This window comes from Bos grunniens, chromosome 8 (genome assembly GCF_055505025.1).
Source record: "Bos grunniens cultivar Pamir isolate PY7600 chromosome 8, Bosgru_T2T1.0, whole genome shotgun sequence".
Taxonomy (NCBI): domain Eukaryota; kingdom Metazoa; phylum Chordata; class Mammalia; order Artiodactyla; family Bovidae; genus Bos; species Bos grunniens.
In genome coordinates this window covers 28678633-28698947 of record NC_141172.1, presented here as the reverse complement: position 1 = coordinate 28698947, position 20315 = coordinate 28678633, and the positions used below count along the sequence as shown (strand labels likewise).

Sequence of the window (20315 nt, the reverse complement as noted above, 5' to 3'; positions counted from 1 at the left end):
AGGATTAGTATCCTATGCTTTTCAAGCACAGGAATCTGTGAAATAACTCCTAACATGGACAGATTTTTTTTCTTTTTTAATACATAACTTAAGAGCCTGGAGAGTTTTAACTCAAGTCCAGTCTCCAAACAAGGAATATTCTTGTTTACTTTAAAAATGGAAACAACATATAGTTCCATTATAATTGTTAAAAAGTTAGCTTTACAAACATGGGAATTTTAATTTAAAAAAAAATTCTTAACAAAACTATACAGTGTACAAATTACTGTCTACAAGGTAGGCGGTTTGTGAAGAAGACCTTTCGCTCTTCTTGCTACTCGCAGCTTCACAGATTCATTCACATATTTTTTTTTAAATGGAGCTGCCCACCCGAACATTACCCCATAACTATATTGCTATAATTACGATTTTTGCCATGTCTTTATGTACAGTCTCCTTCACTGCCTTATTCTTTTCTTCTCCTTAGACAAGCCCTCAAACGCTCATGTTACTCCAGAGGAAACACTTCAGAGGCACTGTGAGGGGTGGGCTGCAAAGCAACGCAAGGAAAGTTGAACAGTGCCATGGAGCCAGGGGCTGGAGACGCCACCCCCTACTGATGCCCTTGGGTGACCTTCACCATCCTGTAGCTCTGCAATTCTGGGGAGGGGAGGGGCGTGCAAGACCTGCAAGAGGGGGGCCCTTAGTCACAAGATACTTCCTGGTAAAAAGAGAAGGAGGCCAAAATGGATTTGAGATTATATAGAGAGTAGGATCTTTTTAAAGAGTTTTATCTCAAAGGGAAGGGAGAAAAAAAATGATTTTAAAAAAAGCAACACTTGAACTAGGCTTTTGTATTCAAGAGGCAGGCAGGAATACCCACAGTGTGTAACTTATGCAGCTAGAGCTGCTCATTCACTGGCAAAAATTTTAAAAAAGAGAGCAAGTCTGCTCTTAAAAAAATACTGTGTGTCCTGTGAGGTGAATTTGTTCACCTATTAGGTTGGAGACCTGAAGAGCTTGGCTGAGATGATCTGTTTTCTACCAGGGCAAGTCATCACAAAAATGACTGAACTTACTTTTGAACTTGCACTGCCATGATCCTGCTGTGCTTTTCAGCATTGGGGCTATCAAACTGAATGGGCTAATCAAATACAATTCTCAGGCCCGTAAGCATTGTTCTAAAGTCTTCATCATTAAATGATATGCTGTGAGAACAATAGACAGTTTATTTTATTAGGCCATGGCCTGGGGGAAGGGGGTCAGGGGGCTCCTCATGGCAGCCCACCATGTGTCACTAATTCTAAAAGAGTTTCCTTCTAGTAATGAATTCCCTCAATGGAACTGGGGGGCAGTTGGGAGAAGTAAAGTAGAACCAGCCTCCATTCACCCTCTAGCCCTCCCGGGAAATCAAATCCAATATATATTTGAGGTACCATCCCTTAAAAAAAAAAAAATCCCATCAGCCTCTAATGGGCTTAATTCATCCACAGGAAAATTCATTTCTTAAAATTCACTATTTCCCTTCTGCTCGGGTTCTCAGTTTAAAAGGGCAGGTAAAATGAAAACATAACAAGATTTATTTATTTATTTTTGTTGTTCTTTAAAAATTGAACTTTGATTTTAATCAAAGTTAGAAGTCCGAATACATTTAATAATAGCAACCCTCTGTTCAATCTTCTGGATATTTAAATAATATATCTTTTTTTCCAAGCGTACTACCATCCACTTGAAGTAGTAAGACACAGGTAAATCACAGACTACTGTTCACAAAATGAAATGGGGAAGAGAAGTGGTGGGGAAAGGATATGGGAGCACCCCCTCCAGCAGGATGGCAGATTTTAGAGGAGAAAGTAGACTCAGGTGTTACACCCCTAAAGTCGAAACATCTGCTAAATGTACTTCTCAACAACTATCTTTGCCAAATATGAGACAGGCTCATTCTCCACTGTGGATCCGAAACTTTCAAGAAAAACGACCACCCCCAACAACAACAACAGAAAGATAAGACCATTTGTTTTAAGCCAAGTCTGCCTCCAGGAGAACTGGTTGTGTTCACTTGTTCTTACTCGTTTGTTGTTATGAAAACCAGAAATGAGTTCAGCTTGCACCCCAGGTGGGGAGTTCGAGAGGGGGAAACCTGTGTTTAAGTTGAAGTTTGTCACAGTAGGCAGAACAGTCGCTTTGCAGCCCAGGCCCATCTCAGGGTGCACTGCTTCACAGCTACACTGTAAAGTGTTAAAAATCCTCCCACCCACCCCAGAATATATATATATGTATATTAAAAAAAATCCCCTGTCCATCTCTCAGTACACAAAAGGACCTCATCACACTGCAAAAATAGCAGTACCCACTTTGGTCAATTAAAACAAACAAACAAACAAAAAAAGCATACATTATTTTTTTTTTTAAATCTGTGTACTTACCTATATAACCAATACAGCTAAAAGCACTACCTACATAGGCAAAACTTGGTATTGCATAATTCGTATAAATTTGAAACCCCTCCCCCCCAAATATTAATTGGAAGATGAAAAACATGAAAGGTTAATAGAAAAAACACCAAAATACTGAAAATATTGCTGGTCGATTACAATTTTTAAGCGGCAACTATACACAGCCATGATATGCTTTATAAATGTGAGATAAAGGTATAACTGTCTAAAAAATCCATGATGTCACACATTTTTCTTCGTCTGGAGTACAAAATATTTTGTCATAAAAATGGTAAAGATTTAAAATGATAATAAATGCAGCAAAACAAGTGTAGTGATGTCACTTTTTTGTTTTTTTTTTGTAGTTTTTTTTTTTTGTTTTTTGTTTTTTAGATTTCAAGGCAAGGCACGTAATGTGGACATTATATCTTCGTGCAAATTAGGATTACTGGAAAGAGTATTTTTAATTAAAATTTTAAGAGACATAGAGGCAAAAATGTGTCTGCCCATGCACACTACAGATCCGTCAATACAAGAAGTTTGTTGAACAAGGCTAATGTCTGAAAGCACCATGCAAGTATTCAGCACCCTGATTACATCTGTTTTCTCAAGAGTGCGTTTTTACATCCTACACCCTGGCATTCCCAGTTTGTAAACCGTAAGCTTTACCCTTGTGACATGGATTTGCCTGCCTCTTTGTCTCTAGAATGCAGATTTTACAGAACCTTTTGTACACCCTATGGGTTCTTGATGCAACCAGTAATTTTAAATAAATAAATTCTACCTCCAAGGAGGCTGCAGCTAAACCAACATAAGTGCTGTGTTTTCATTAAATTTTTTTTTTTTCCCTCAAGCACATGATTTGTCTTGATTTAATGCCTTTTTACTGCCCTCAAAAACTGAGGGGAAAATAAATTCGTTCAAAATTCTCTTAAATTCTTTTTAATCCCCTCAATTTAGAGTCCAAGGGCTGAAGGACTTATAATCATGATTCCCCTTTAGATATAAATTTATAAATTGCACTTGCCTCTGTTAAGTGTTTCTTTTGTGGGGAAAATATTATATTAATTTTTACTGTTGCATGCAGAGATAACACTTCACCTACAAAGAGGCATTTCTTCCATAGAGCCTTTTGTGTTCAAACTGTTTTTTTTTTTTCTTTTTTCTTTTTTTCCTTTTTTTTTTCTTTTTTTCCTCTTTTTTTCTTTTTTTTTTTTTTAAGATTTCAAACTGGGTTACACACTGGAAAAGGCTGGGTTAAGGGCCAAAATTTAATAAATCTGTACTGATAACTAAAGGCTACAGAGATTTTATATATATTTCTTTTAACTTTTAGAAATCAGAGTGCTTATAAAATGGCTGGCTCATGGCTCTGTCACGCCCAGCACCTCTGATGCCGCCTCCTAGCCTTCGTTGGTGAGATAACCAGGAATAGTGATTCCATGCGTAAACAACAAGATACTAAACCAATAAAACTAGCTTATCATGCAAATATTAAGGCATCTAGAAAGTCAGTTAAAATATATTGTCATAGAGACAGAACATCTATTTCCCAGCGGACTTCATGTAACAAAGGCTACTTTGCAGGGGCTGCGAACTACCATCAGTGAAATACCATCGACCCTTTTTACGTCATTACAGTTTCAACCTTAAGGGAATTAGTGATTGTAAGTGCTGCGATTGCTGGTCTATTATCTTCTTTCTTCAGTTTCCTTCCTTTCTCCCTTTTTGTTTTGTTTGTTTTGTCCAGTCTTCCTCTTTTCCTTTTTTTAAAAAAAAATTCTTAAACTAGTGTTGTATTTCATTTTTTCCCCTCAGTTGCTTGTTTCTGCTTGAAGGAAAGGTTCTCCGATTATGTTCAAACCGTAATTTTGGACATTTGCCGGTAGGATGGGTGTCCTATTTGATACTTGGAAAGGAACCAAGCTAGCCCAGGTACCAGGACTGTCGGCAGGAAGGGGGCAGAAGAGGGGCAGGAGGGAGGGAAGAGAAAAAGAAAAAAATACGTTAAAATCTATAACAATATTAGAGACATAAATTCCATAGGCATCAAATTACTACTATAACTTTTCCAAATTAGAGTCTAATATGAGATACATGTGCTTATAAATTATACATATTATGCATATATAAACTACATGGTCTATTTCTCTTACAGATGCTAAGACTATTGTGAGGCAGAAAATATCTCAAGTAAGACTCACCCACAGGTAAACTCTAATTGACTGAGAGAGCATATTCTTCCTAAAATATTTGGTCCGTTTTGATGTAAATATAGTATGATTTTCTGTCAAGAAGAGCAAATCTACAACAGTATCGATATACTTTGCAAGTTATATTCTGATCTTTTAATTCACAACAGTTGTGATGTATTTCAGTCTTTTTACCTGCCTATTGGTTGAACAAAATTGAAAGCCATATTGAAAATGATTCCTTTTCCCTCACAATAAGAGAAAGTATATTTTCCAGGAAGGCCGGTGCATAATACTTAGTTTGAAGCTGACACCAGAAACCTTTTCCTCCCTGTCAGTCATGTTTCCACACCCCAGCTGCTCTGAGTTTGGGAGTTGGGAGAGGGGTGTGGGTAGAGCTCCACAGGGAGTAAGCAGAGGAGAGTCTTGCCCGTCTCCAACTGACTCTAATTTCACCTATGCTGTATTTGGGGTTATTTAAAACAAAAAATTTTGAAAAACAGTTGTCTAATTGCTACTGGCATTAGTTCAATTCAGTTCAGTTGCTCAATCGTGTCTGACTCTTTGCGACCCCAAGACTGCAACACACCAGGCTTCCCTGTCCATCACCAGTTCCCGGAGTTTGCTACTGGCATAATCCCTCATTAAACAAATATCACATAGAGGAAAATAACACAAGACCTACATATCATAGATAACCCCATACCATACATTTCGAGTATACCTAACCAGACGCATTGTTAGTTTCAATATTCAACTTGGAGTGAATGTCAGTTAAGTAACAGCTGCACAAATAATCATGAACCAAGAAAACACCCAACTGACAATTCCATACCCAGTTTTATCATGGTTTGGCATGGAAACACAACTTCAGTGCTTTAAATTTAATTGATCCTCTAAATTTAATTTACATTCTTTTCTTTATTTTTGGAAGCAAGAAGTGAGATGGATTCTACTACTGTAGCTATCAAGCTAGACATCCTCATTTTTTTCAGGTTTGAATTCCAAAGGTACAAAAACCTTTATGGAATATTAACTTGAAGAAACAATTTCCCTACCCACCCACCCCCACAAAGAAAAAGCTTGGATTAAAACAAAAGAACTTGGTATGTAACTTTTTTTAATCTCATGATACTTTTAAAGAAATAATTAGGCTTATTATTACATGTCTAGGTACATACTTCTGAGTTAATATTTTAATAGGAAAAACTTCACAGTAACCTTTTATGCTCAAAGGATTTTGTGATTAGACTATGAGCTCCATAAAAACAAAGTTCATTTCTCTTTTTGTTCTCCGTCTAACACAGTACTTAGTACATTATAGGTGCTCAATACTTTTTGGATAAACAAGCAAATCAATTAAATATTCCAAATCACACCCAACTATTTATTTTCTAAAAGTGTTGCTCATAATCACATAGTTTCATGAGTACATTGCAATTTGGCCCCCTATGATAAGAAAACTGGCATCTCTGGACTTAGAATGAGAGATGTTGCATATTAACAAAAATTAACTATGCAGGAGTAACCAAATAATACTTGAAACCAAAAACTGACACTAAAAAGATATGTCATCATCAGATGAAAAATCATAATTCTACAGAATAAAAAGTTGTTATTGAAACTTTTTCTAAGAGACTTAATTGTTTTCACATATTTCTTTCTTCCCACACACATCTTCAACAAGTATTTCTGCACTTTGCATCACTGATTGGGAAGAGTGTTACATGACACATTATTAAATATTTTTCCTCTACTGTCCTTCTACTGTACTTAGTTATATAGTACTACAATAGCTCTACCTCGTATCATAATTATCTGTACCTATGATTATCTTACTGACTGAAAGGTAAGATCTGTAAAGAAAATGACCTTATCAATCCTCATTACTGGCCATAGCTGATGCTAATCATTTCTTAACAAATAAATGACAAAAACGGATCTCCTTATTTTTTAACCTAAAGCATGAAGCATGTATGAAAAACAAAAAGACTAGCTCAAATGGATAATCCTTGACAGTAAAAGACAATGTCAACAACAAGTGAATCACTTTGCAAAATTAATGAGCCCCAAATTAAATGGGCTCTAGGAAGTCATTTAGAAACTACATACTTTAGGAAAATAAAGTGTATTTTAATGCTTGAAAATAGATGTGGCTCTTAAATGGAGAAGTTTACCAATTAATGGCCGAAAAGATAAAAATTCAGGGTTTAATTTGCAATAGCTTTCTTACTCAGTTCTTTAGAAAAGACATGTATTGTTACCTTTGGAAAATCCTCAATAAAAATAAATAGATGCTAGTGACTAAAAGGACTCTTGCTGCAGAATATCTAACAAATTCAATTTAGATGTTTATTTAAACCTTTCAATCCTCCCATCCTACATTATGACCATGTCAAAATTGCAGTGTGTGATATATTTGTCAATACTGTTTATGAGTCTTTGGGGAGAAATAAATCTCAGACATTAACACTGTGCAGACCCCATATATGAGTTTATAAGTCTCTTATTGCCAATTTGGAGGTTAAACTCAAAATTATAAGCACAGATATTTTTAGAACTTTTTGGTAGTACCATTGAAAAAAATCTGGTAAAACTAATTCAAAGATTATAATAAAGGAAAATGTTTAATCAAACAAAATAACCTAGATCATTTAATTTCAAAAAACAATGCCTCGAATTGTACAGTATTTTGGGTAAAAAGGTAACAGTGCTTTTTAAATATCAACTCTCTCTACATAAGTCAATGCCGATAATCACCAGAATGTATAAAATAAACACACTTTCATATTTATGTACATATACCAACTAGTTATATGTAAAATGCTTACTGATTTTAATTCCTAATAGAATGAAAATTATATGGAATTTAATTTTCAATCCAAAAATCTGTGTCTCTATTAAGAGATAAGAATATAATGGAAAGATTTCAAAATATTCAAAGTCAAATTAAGCCTTTCAGCAGTATATCTTCAAGCACGCACATACTTGGACTTCATTAAATTTTCCATTGCCAAATCACCTTTTTTTTTAAAAGGCAAACAGAAGATGAGCATGACTGAAAGCACATCTTTAAAATATATATATACCTGCCATATTAGTAAAAGAAAAAAAAAATAATACAAGCACTTCGTGCAAAAATCAGGCACCAAAAAAAAAAGGCCCCAAAGATTTTGACAATACCATAACACACAGCAGAATTCATGCTAATGACTCCTACTCTATATATGCTCTCAGTATGTATTGAGATATTTCGTTAAAAATGAATTAAAAGTTAAATAAAAATTCTTAAAAACAATTCAATACATCCGACCTCACGGGTAATATTTTCATATGCTTCTGGTTAAATATACGATGTGGTTGGTCCCCAGAGGGAAGAAGCAAACAAACAAATTACATTAATGGTAAGTGATGGTATGGCTTCATTTTATTCTGATCAGACTATCTCGGAAGCATTGTGTTTCTTCCCGGTATCACTCTTCAGGAGAAACAAACTGTACGGCATTACTTCGGTGAAAAAATACACCAAATTATATCATTTGAAAACAGGTAAAGGGAGACAGGCAAGACATGATAGTTGAGTTGAAAAGAAATATAGATATCTTCCACATGGTTCCAGTAGACAGAAGTAGCATAGAGGGAGAAACTTCCAGAAGATAATCATGCTGATGGCCTTCTATAAATAAGATATCATCATCTTGGGTGTTTCACACATCGTATGTCACTTAATCTTCTTAGTGAATTATCGACATTGCCATCATTATCCCCTTTTCACAGATGAGAAAGTTGAGGCTTAAACTCACCCAAAGTTACCCACCAACATCTCAGATGTGAATTAGTTCTATCTGATTCCCATGGCCGTTTAACTATTACATTGCTTCCCTGGGAAGTTAGACATTAACCAAACATTCAAAAGAACTTTTGAACACAGTTTTCTAAAGGCAAAACATATTCGCTTCAAGACACTGCTGGATTATAACCTGGCTAGTATTGCAGCAGACTTGTGCACAGAACATGTGGTTGGTCTAGGTGATCAAACAGCTCTGAAATTTGATATATCTATCTCCTTTGAAAACAAATCTAGTTGAAGTTCTATTAGAGTGAACTTATGGTGAGGATTAAGGAGGAAGAAGATACCCACTTCTTTTTAAAAATGATACACTTTTTATATATTTAAAATCCAGGACAAACTGGATAAAACTGTTAGTCTTTGCATCCAAAAGGAGTAAAGAGACAAAGAATTAAAGTGAGAACACTCCTTTGGGCAAGTCAAAAGTTGATGGTTGTGCTTTTTAAAAGTTATGCATTCTGTGACTGTGTATTCTAGGCCAAAAAGGATTAGGTTCTTAGCTTTTAACTTGGTAACAACCCAAGAACCATGGGTACAAAAAAAAAAAACATATATGGAATCTAAGTTGAGTAAAGAACCAAAGACATAGGCTTCCTTCAATTATTCAAATTGAAGAACGGCAAATTTCAATACGCATCTGATAATGGGCTAGGCAACCCACGTGTCAAACATGTTATAAAATACCAAAGTATCCAGTGTTCTAATACTTTTGAGGGGACTAATCATACCGCCCATTCAGATTTTGCATACTGATTTAATCCTAAAACTACCACATCTGCTTTAGAGATTGTACTCTTTCAAGAAGCTTAAAAAATACATTACAGGAATGAAGCACCGAGAACTGTATATACTCACACAGACCTAAACTGTACCAGTAGCCACATTACTTATAGATAGCAATAAAAATAAGCAATGGCCCAGAAAGCAGGAGATAATAAGTAAAATAAATACTTTCATTTAAAAGCAAGATTTGCCCTTAGTTCCACTGTTCCTGTTTTAAATACCCCCAAGAAGGAAAGTTTATTATTTCCTTGGCTAAACGTTCCTAATTTTGTTTCCATAACATCAACACATAAGTATTAGTATCTCTCCCCAAATGCACAATAAACACTTTTCCTATTAACAGCTAAAATCTGCTGGAAAAACCAATCAAGAGCAGTATAATTAAGTATCAAGTCAGAAACCATGCTGTCCTGGATGTGTGCATTTGGACTGGCAGTTTATTTCGATATAATAGAAATGCTACAGACTAAGTCTTGTGAAAAAAACCCACTTAGGCCAGGGGAAGGAATATAGGAGTGGTATTTAAGTACCCATATACTTACAGATTATTAAATTATTACATAAAAATAATATATCTAAGAATTCATTCATGTATTAGAGCAAAGAAAGCAGTATTTATTAAATATACCAGTTACTAGCATTTACAGAGTGTGTCCTATTTGCCAGGCATTGATCTACATGCTAGAGCTAATTTAAAAGTTTTCAAATCTCATTATACATCTATAAGAAAAGTATGATTATTATTCTAACTTTACAGATGAGGAAACTGAAGCTGGAAAATTGTGTCTTGCCCAACTCCTGCTGTTAGGTTGTAGAAGCCAGAATTTGAAAGCTAGCAGTGCGGTCCAACATTCCTCCCCATTACACTTCACCTCATCTCCCTCTTTTGTGAAACATATTATTTATATTACTAAGCAAGAATTCATAATTTCCCTGAATTACACAAGAGATTTCTATTAATTAAGGTCCATATCATTTAGGCACAATGGAATTCCCTAAAAAGTATAACTTTTCAACACACAAAAAAGTGAATTTTATTTATCTAATTCAAGATGCTTTTCATCTGAGGACAACACTTGCATTTGTTGATGTATATACAGATGGTGCTGCATGTCTGTAAACTGCTTGCTTGCATTCCACTTCTGATGCATAAAACCAGAAGTGAAACATACAAAGTGCTTTACACAGGTCTTGGGTTTCTTCGATTTATTTCCCCATTTTTTAAGGATCATTATTACCATTGGAATGATCCTATTTGCATGCAAGATGATTTCTAATGATTGTTACTATTTGTAATAATCTGTATTGGAAAGCTCCCTGGCTGGCTCTTACCTGAACTGCAAAGTACTCTTGTGGGCTCTCTGGGAAACACCAAATATCATAAACTGCAGGTGGCTCATGGAATTATTCTAACTGCAAGCAATAGCACTTCATAGTAATGAAAGAGAAATGTATTTGTTTCTTAACTAAGTAGGTAAATAGCTTGCTTTATTGCTACTCTTTGGGGACCAACGATTTTGGAACATAACATATCAAATCGGTAGGCCATCAAAGCTCATTAATTTATATTCAGTTGTTTCAGATGTGTTTTGTTATCACGGCATGCTGGATGACATGTTAAATTTACCATGTGTGAGTACTAGCATTTTCTAAGTGAAATAATGGTATATGCTAGTGAAATATGTTATTTAATGAACAGCACAGGGCACGAAGAGTCCTTATGTATGCAGCCCCTGCAGCTAAAGGTCTAATGTGCTCATTCTAATGTCTGTACCGTTAGTAAACAGCTCTTACAAAATCCTAGACCTTTCAACAAGGTAATCAATATACTTGAGAGTAATAAAAACTTATTTCATTAAAATGTTTAGCCATAAGTAAGAAAAACACTCTTCCCCTAAACCGGCCAAATTTAAAAAACAAAACTATGTTAGATACTTTCCATGTTTTAGAACTGAAAATGGCAGAGAATCATTATTGTAAATAAATTACAGTATACAGATGCACATGTATATAACAATTTATGTAGCTGTGGGAGGTTTCAGCCAATTAAAAATATAGAATTATCAGGCTCAAAGTAGTTATTTGATCTCCTCCCATAGAGAATCCTGTGTGTGGATTTCCCTCCTCTTTCTCTAGTCTGTATTCCTCTCTGTCCCCGGCTCCTTTTCAGGGCTATTGTTACAAGTGCTACAGCCCCCTTATTAGCATATGTGAGTCTTCAACAGCAGACAAAATTCTCTACAAAAACAGTGCCTCCAAACAGTGTCTTTCACTAGAGAAAATCACCCTAGGCATACTAAATTAAATAGAAATGTAAGTTTTACACAAAAGCAAAATGTGATCCTTTTCCAGATGCTTTTCCTTTAAAAGCAAAAATCAGTGTTATTTGCACCATTTCACCTCTAAAAGAGAATCATTTTTTTTTTGATATCAGAATTCTGAAGCATAAAATCACAAACGATTAAGGAATTGAACATGTTTTTATGTTATGCCTGCTGCTCTGTTCACATGTACAAAAAAACCTTCTGTCATAAAACAAAAATTAACAAAGGAGAGAATAACTGTAAATTTCTACAATTTCTGAATAGTCAAAATTTGTCTTCTTCAATGTCTTGAATTTTTGCCTTTTTCTCCTTTTGTAGTTTCTTATTACATTTATTACCCTGTTTACTCAATTCATACACTTTGTCATCTAAGTAAATATGACTAAAAACACACTGTATACCTCCTAATAACACTAGCAAACATGAGAATGAAAAAGGGAAGTTATTAAATGGTGCATTGGCCAGTGACAGAGCTTAATTTCTTGGGGAATTAATATATATGTAAATACGGCACTTTCCATTAAACATCTTCAAATAAAGTAGGTGTTTAATGTACTTCTTTCATCGCAAAGGGTTAATCAGCAAGGTTGACATTTGGGAATTTTCTGCATCATGCTCCTCCCTCTCCCCTAGTGCAGCCAAAAATCATCTGACAGGAAACGTAAGATTAAGTTTGTCCTACCTAAGCGAACAAAGAGTGCTCTGAACAGGCCACTCGTTTACTGCAGAGCGGGAACTTTTCTAATCCTGCTGGAATCTGCAGTGCTGCTCAGAAAATATCGTGGAAAAAGTTGTTTTCTTTCCTCTGACATCTTGTCTCTGGTCATCCCATTTCAGTCACACTGCAGATCCTGCTGCTTCTCCCATGAAGGTTAACGTAAAGCTCCAAACATAATCATGTGGAAAATGGACATTATTGATTCCTACGGTCCATTGTTCCCCTATCCTAAGTCCCTGAAGTTCAAGTTCAATCTGGAATTACATCATGTCTGGTTTCTCCTGGTTACCAGACGGCTTGAGACGTGACCACAGCTACAGAAAAAACAAACAGCCTTCTTCACGCTTCGGCTCCCCTATCGATTCAAACGTAAACTTTTTTTCTTTCTCTCAAGTATGCTTCAAGTATGGAGCATGGTTAATTTAGAGATTAAGTTCCAAATTAGATTATCTAATGGCATCTTAATGGATTGCTGACCCATTTCCTGTGGGATGGCAGCATGCAAGTCTGGCTGGAATACAATTAATTTCTTAGGAAGTCTTCTGAAGAGTTTCCTAGATAAAAAGGAAACGTTGTGTTGTGCAAATCTTTCTTTACAAATGGAGAAAGTTAGGCAAAACTGCAACAAATCCCCAATGTATTTTTCAACAGCCAGATTACAGATAACTGTGTGTGTATAAACACCAGATCAAGATTATTTTTAAGAATGCTCACACTTTAATTTTTGGGTTCCTAATAGGTGCAAATAATTTTCATGAAAACGGAGTAGTAATTCTTTTAAATAGAATATCCAAATACAAAGAGCAACAGTAGTTAGCAGCTCTAGCTCCCAAACAATGGTCATGTGCGATTCTGGCTTTTGCAAATTCCCCTCCTTGAACCGGATTCTCCCATTCAGCCACCTCCTTATCAGCATTTCTATCATAGTCCCAGAGTGGTGCTAGGGACCCAGAATGGTGTGTAAAAAGTTGAACATTTTGAATACACGTTAGAGCTGACAGCTGAAAAGGAAATTCAGCACTCTGAGAATAAAGCTCCCCCCCAGGAACTCCAGGAACAACCCAGCTGTTGTACTGTAGTTATGTGTCAAGATAACAAACTGAAAGCAGGAAATGCTAAGCTGGTGAATTTGTAGGGATGGTCTACAGCTAATGTGGAAATACAAGTTAACTCTTAACATTACCTAAAGCCAGGACAGGGGTTTGGGGGAGAATGGATACACGTATATGTATCCTTAAGTCCCCTCACTGTTTACCTGAAACTGTTCACAAGATTGTTAATCAGCTATATCCCAATACACTAAAATGTTTTTGGTGTTAAAGCCAGTACACACACCACCAGCATCACACACATGTCATATGTTTGTACATGACACATGTATACACACACACCCATGCATACATGTGCATGTACATGCACACCATTCATGCATACATGTTATATGCATATGTATATTTTACATACAAACATAATTTGCAACACAATAGTGAAAATTATTTTGTTTAAATATTCATTCTTAGGTCATTGAGGACATATTTTACAAAGAAATGTTTAAAGGATGAAGCAATGAAAATGGTACACGTTTGAGGAGAGGGTTTTGCAAATAGACTTAAATGTATGAAATGAATGCTATTATTCCTTCCTTTTTGCCCTCCTTCTCCTGACCAATCAGATCCAAATAATCTTTACTGGCTGCTAAATTTCTCCTGGGAAATCAAGCAACTCTCTAGAATTGCAGTAATAAACGACAATTTCTTACAAAAACATGTGTAAAGTCACTACAGAATGAAGTATTCAACTCATAGAAAGGAACTGCTAACACGTGTAACATGGAAAATAGCTGATAAAAGTCTCTTCGGTGCCATTCAATTATGGCATCAGCAGAAACACAAAAATCCCACCAATTATTTCAGTAAAATCTTCATTTATTCATTATTTCAGAGGCTGAGCAAATGGTTTGTGTAAACATATCCTTCAGTAACACGCACATGTTTATTTTAGCCATCTGAAGGCTGCTGCTATGTTTATAGAAGCCATCAGACACATACAGCCACTCACTTGTGGCTTTGCCTTTTCTTGAAAGAGGTGAAGGGGGAAAAGAGGGACTGAAACAATAAATCCAGTTTCTCTTTTGCATAAAGTACTCCCTCCAATGTTTTAAAATAACTTTTGTTTATATTATTCTTGGATTGTCCTGTGGCTTTCTTGTTCATTCAAATATATTGCTCTTTCATATTTGATAGTACAAGCTATGTTCTGGCTATAGCTTCAAGAAAGCAAGCCAGTTAGGGAGTTAACTGCTGTATTTGTTTATACCCACATAACTCACAGATGTAACAGTGTAATTTGTCCATATCAGAGGACAAAGCATAGACACAACAGTACTCTCATGAACAGCATAAGCAACTCATCACCTATTACCCTGCTCAGAGCTGAGCCCCTCCGGACTCATGCAGAAGTGAGCACTCTGCCAAGGGATTTCACTCTGGGTTAACTGCAGTACCTGACCTTTGAGTTAGGGGGGAAAAAAAATCACATTTTCAAGATGCAAGCAACACACACACACACACACACAGCTCTCAAAATTCTAATGTCAAAACAACAAAACACCTTCAGGGTTGCAACTTAATAAGTCTGTGAAAACTTTCCAAAGGAGTCAGCTTCAGTTCTGAAGGGAATGTTTATACACTGGGATTGGGGGATGCATGGAGAGAGAAGAGGATGGAGGAAATCTTCCAGCTTTGATTTATGCTCGCATAGCTCCCTGGGCACTTACATTTTCAGTCTCGAGGAAGAAATTGCCTTTGACATGGAAACACCTCTACAGAAGGACGGGCACATGGACGGGCACAAGGAGGTGACCATGGACAGTGATTATACCAAGAAGACAATGGCAGCAAACAGCAATCAAAATAAAACCAAACACTTTCTTTGCCTCGTCCTCTGCTACTGCAAAGTCTCCAGGGATCCACAACAAAAATAACCTGATATTTTCTTTCTTCCATTAGGACAGAGGCAAATTATTTAATTTATTCAGATCCTTCGAAAGTTGTAGGAATGGCCTGAAGATTTTAGATGTCTGTTATCTACTTTAAAAGTAACAGCATTACAGACATTTCTGATTTTTTTTGATATCTTTTTTCAGAAAAAAAACCTATTATGCTTCATAAATAACTGCAAGATGCATATTATAAACCATGCATAAATTATGCATATGTTGTGCCACAGACATGGCCTATGTGTATGATCAAATACAGACTCTACTTGTGCCTATTTTGGATAAGTATAATAAAGCAAAGCAAGCTGCTGTCTCCTTTGAGTTCATTTATTCTGAACTGTAGGGTACTTATTTTAAGAATGGTGAGGGTGTGTATCAGTCATGTACTGTCTGGGACTGCCCACCACAGCATTTCAATAAATACCTGTTGAATGTATGAACGTTTCGCCTGCTATAATCAATTATGCATCCCCTGAATCATGATAAAAAGGGAAGAAACAAACCAGCTACACTTGTCAAGCTTTTTGAAGCATTAAGGCCATTCTACATATCATTATCTACTAATCCCCAAAAATTATTTTGGAGAGAAAAAATAAAATCTTAAATGACTTGGTTTTTTTCCTGAGTGATTATGACCTGAAGCTGATGACCACACCAACTTTTCACCAAGAAGGTGATGTGTAAGATGAATAAAGCTCTCTTAAGAAATGAGTTTGGTCATCATACTAATTCACTCCAGTCCCTGTGTTCTGCGATGATTCATTGTCCACTCACCTTTTCTTTTTGGGAACATCAGTTTTTGAGTTGAAACATTACTAGGACCCAGGTGCAGTTACATTTTAAGTCTCCAGCAATTTATACCCTCATTTCACTTTAATGTACTTTAGCAATACTACCCAGTTTTAGATAAGTAAATGTCAGTCAGTAACCCACAGATTTGGAAACTCACACAGCTACATCCACATTAAAAAAACACAGGCACTTGCCATCTAACTTGCAGCTTTTTCTAAATACAGTAAGGTTTATATGTAGAAATGGGCCATTTAGCCAACCAACAGAACATGGAATGTAAGGATAAATAAAATTATATCCAAACACTGTGTTACCAAGTCAAATCAACTTCTAAAATACTAACAAAGACTATTTAAATAAATAAATAGTTTATCTTCTTTCACTGAGTGTATCTTTTCTTTCTAAGTATACATTGTATTTTTTCCCCAAATGGATGAATAATATAAGTTTCATGGAAAAAATATCAAAAAGGTAAAAATGTATACATTTTAAAGTGGATGTTAAGCTAGTTTCTAAAAAGAGGAAAAGTCATATGGCATTCATTTCAGACAGTGAATTAAAAAAAGTCAACAAGCTTTTAAAACAGAATCTAACTAATTTTCTTAATTTTTACCTGAGTAAAAAGTAGAAATTTTATTAATTTCATTCTTTGAAACTCTACTCTTTTTTTCCTATCAAGCATATGAAGATGCTTTTACAACCAATACTAGAGAATGTACTTTTAACATAGGGATGCTCAGTAAAGAGAAGATGACAATCAGAGAGGAGATGGAAAATTATGTTGGCTCTACTTTTGTTGAACTCCTTATGGGATTACCTCAGTCTTCTATAAATTTTTATCTCATTACATATGATTATATCATGAATTTTAATCATTTAATTTGTCAATTTAACACAATTTGTTCTTTACTGAAATAATTCATAAGAAGTTGAATTAGCATGACCTACTTTCTAAAACCAATGAATGAGACACTATCAAAACTACTTTCAAAAATGAAATTTTAGAGTGATCTTCTCAGCCAACCACATCAATTCTCAGTGATTCACATCAAGGTACAAACAGAAGTTAAATTTTTTTTAAACCAAATTCCTTCTCTAGCTGTTGATTCCAACAATCCCCACCTCCCCCCACACCCACACGGAAATTCATGAGTGTTGCTAATAAAGTTAAATTGACTAATCTGAACATTATTTTATCTTTCCTCCTTTGAGAAGGGAGTAAATGAGTCTAAAATGATTTAAAGTTAACAGTAAAGAAAAAGAGCTGAAAAAAGAAAAATCTATAATGGGAAAAGCCAATATTTTACCCTCAGATAGCTGAAAAGTCTTCCCTAAAACTATGATTTCAATTTTCAGGTCCTAAATCTAAGTGTCAAATAACCTCCTCCCCCTCCCCACCCCACCCTCACCAATATTATAAACTGTTGACAACATCTGACAGTGCTCAGAAATTCCAATCATTAATTACTATTTGCTCTAGTCTCCTATTAATTTGAAGTTATATCTCAATAAGAAATAAGGAGGAAGAGGGTAGGGAAAGAGGAATGGTATAGCTAAAACAACTAAAATTTTAATATATACTTTCCATAAAGCTAGTTAGAAACAAACACTGTAGCTCATGTAATTTTTAGGTGTAAGTGTAGGGTTGGAAATAATTAAAATGTTACCTTTGCCAAGTAATTCCCAATGTATCCTCACTGGTACTGGGGTATAAATGCCTGCCGTTTTGATTCATGGTCCAGTCACAAATCCTCAGCTGTCAATTGAAACCTAGCAGTCAGATATGGATCGAGCAGTACTACAGTTTTTAGTATTTAAATGAACACATGCAAACTAGTACTGTACATGGCATTAACCTTATTTTCCCAAGAGGCAACTTAAAAAAAAAAAAAAAAAAAGGCAAAGAAAACCTTACTCTGAAAAGCAAAATTCCTAGAATATATTTCAGAAAAAGCTATTGCAATATGCTTCTCTATTAATTAAAGCATACAAGAGAAATAAGTGCTTAGAACATAACAATTAGACATTAATTAGATTACAAAATGAGCTGAAATAAAAGCAAACGTTAATGTTCAATAGAGAGAGATATATCTTAGAAAAAAATTTTTAAGCTTTTAAAAATATATAACATACCAAATCATCTGCACTGAGTAAAATAATCAATAACTTTAAGCATGCAGTTTGCAAAACACAGAAGACATGCAGTTTAGAGGAGAAAGGCCCCACTTTATAAACATTTCCCCTAAGTTATGTTTAGAAGCATCAAGGGATTCAGTTTTAGATATTTACTAATTTTACTCAAACTGGCAATTTTTTTTTTCCATAAAGAGTTGATACTTTATTTAGTTTCTACTTTATTTTAAACTCAGAGTAATGGCATTGGAAATCCTTTACCACATTTGAATAGAGTGAGGAATGCACTGAATACTAGCTGAAACAAATTCTTCCCAGCTCTCCAAATCATCAGCTCTGCCCTTCAGAGGTTGTTCCAGTAACCCTATCCAGCTCTGTTTGGTTAACAGCTGCCCTACAGTGCTAGCAGATTTATTGAAAAGATATATTGCTTATTTTTATGCTTAAGAAAGTAAACTTATCTGGCTTTGGGGGGAACAAAAACACTGGAAAATCATGGTTTTTAATCTGTAGATAGCTATGCTGTAAATTAACTGAATCTCGCACTGAAAAGAGGACTTATTCACAGCAATCCACTAAACCTGGCGTGCTGCTTTTCAGTAAGAATTTCTAGAAGATGATGATTGGAGCCAAAGTCCCTTTAAACTTATGATAAGTTACTTTAATCCTTTCTGATAACAGTATGGCAAAAAAAAAAAAAAAAAAGGCTATTAAGAACCTTTCCCTTTAAGACTAGTTTCTACATACTATAATAGTGATTCTACAGTTTGAGAATATTTGGTTTTGCTTATTTTTCTACAGCTCTCTGAGGCTCAAAAATACCATCTAAAATTCCCCAAACATGCATTTTAATTATATCGAGATTTCAGGTAAAAGTAATTATATACATTAAAGAACTTTAATTAATCACATAAATAATTAATTAGTTAAAAAGCTGAAATAGTCCACTTAATGTAGACAGTTAAAAGATATGTAAAATTTGCTTAGGATATATTTCATAATAAGCCATACATCAGGAAAGAAATTATAATGAAAAATATTCTTAAAATGGATCTTAATGCCTGCATAAAGGAGAAAATGTTTACTTGATTCATTTTAAATCAAACAGAACAAAATTTTATGATGTTTTAAAAGTTCTCAACATGGAGCATTTAATCAGAAATGCAATGTAATTAGGCAATTTGAAAAAAATTTTTTTTCAGTAAGAGTCACTTGCCTCCTTCAAAGTGCATTCTTTTCAAGCAATACTAGGAAAACAATCTAAAAACAGTTGAAGGTGTTTGGCTTTGTATAACAATTATCTTAAGGACCACTCATAGATTATTCTGCTGCTGCTAGGTCACTTCAGTCATGTCCGACTCTGTGTGACCCCATAGACGGCAGCCCACCAGGCTCCCCTGTCCCTGGGATTCTCCAGGCAAGAATACTGGAGTGGGTTGCCATTTCCTCCTCCAAGAAAAGTGAAAGCGAAGTTGCTCAGTCGTGTCCGACTCTTCACGACCCCATGGACTGCAGCCTACCAGGCTCCTCCGTCCATGGGATTTTCCAGGCAAGAGTACTGGAGTGGGGTGCCTTCTCCACTCATAGATTCTGCTCTAGTCCTAATTTTGAGTCGGTTAGATATTCTGAAGAACGGAGGGGTATATTTAGAATTACATAATCCTGCTAATAATTAATTTCAGGTGAGTTTCTATGAGTCTCTCAGATTACACTGGAAAAATTTTCAGAAAGAGAAGCTAGCTTCACCAAGCCAAGTGAACCTAAGCATCACTCACTGGTTGGCTTGTTCTCAGCTAACTGGGAACACTACTGTCTCCTTGGAAGAATGCACATGTAAATCAGTTTTTTTGATGTTCATGTTGCTAGTTTTTTGCTTGTTTCTGTTTATTATTCCTACAAAATGTCCACTAGGCTATCTTTGACCACCTGTTGAACACTTAAAATCAACACAGTGTATACCTGAAATTTAAAAATGTTAAAAATTATTTAAAAAAAAAATAAAAATAAATATGAAAATATAAAACTTGAATAAAAAAAAAAAAAATCAACATAGTCTTAGGTGTTTCTTTCCCAGCAGTAGCCTCAAAAGGATTAAACCTCGCTACAGCTCT

The 20315-nt window shown here is 35.2% G+C and overlaps 1 protein-coding gene across 38 annotated transcripts in view; it reads right to left on the bottom strand.

Moving 5' to 3' along the window:
- Positions 1–1101: 1101 nt before the first annotated feature.
- Positions 1102–20315, bottom strand: part of NFIB (nuclear factor I B) — a 482616-nt gene continuing 463402 nt past the window's right edge. For 18 of the 38 annotated variants that reach the window (XM_086415085.1, XM_086415086.1, XM_086415087.1 and 15 more), the window contains one exon: positions 4140–4358. In XM_086415085.1, the coding sequence (XP_086271211.1) occupies positions 4341–4358 (18 nt within the window). In that variant the 3' untranslated portion in view covers positions 4140–4340. Of the gene's footprint in view, positions 4359–17738; positions 17828–20315 lie in introns of all 38 variants that reach the window. The other 20 variants (XM_086415079.1, XM_086415081.1, XM_086415090.1 and 17 more) reach the window with 2 other exon arrangements.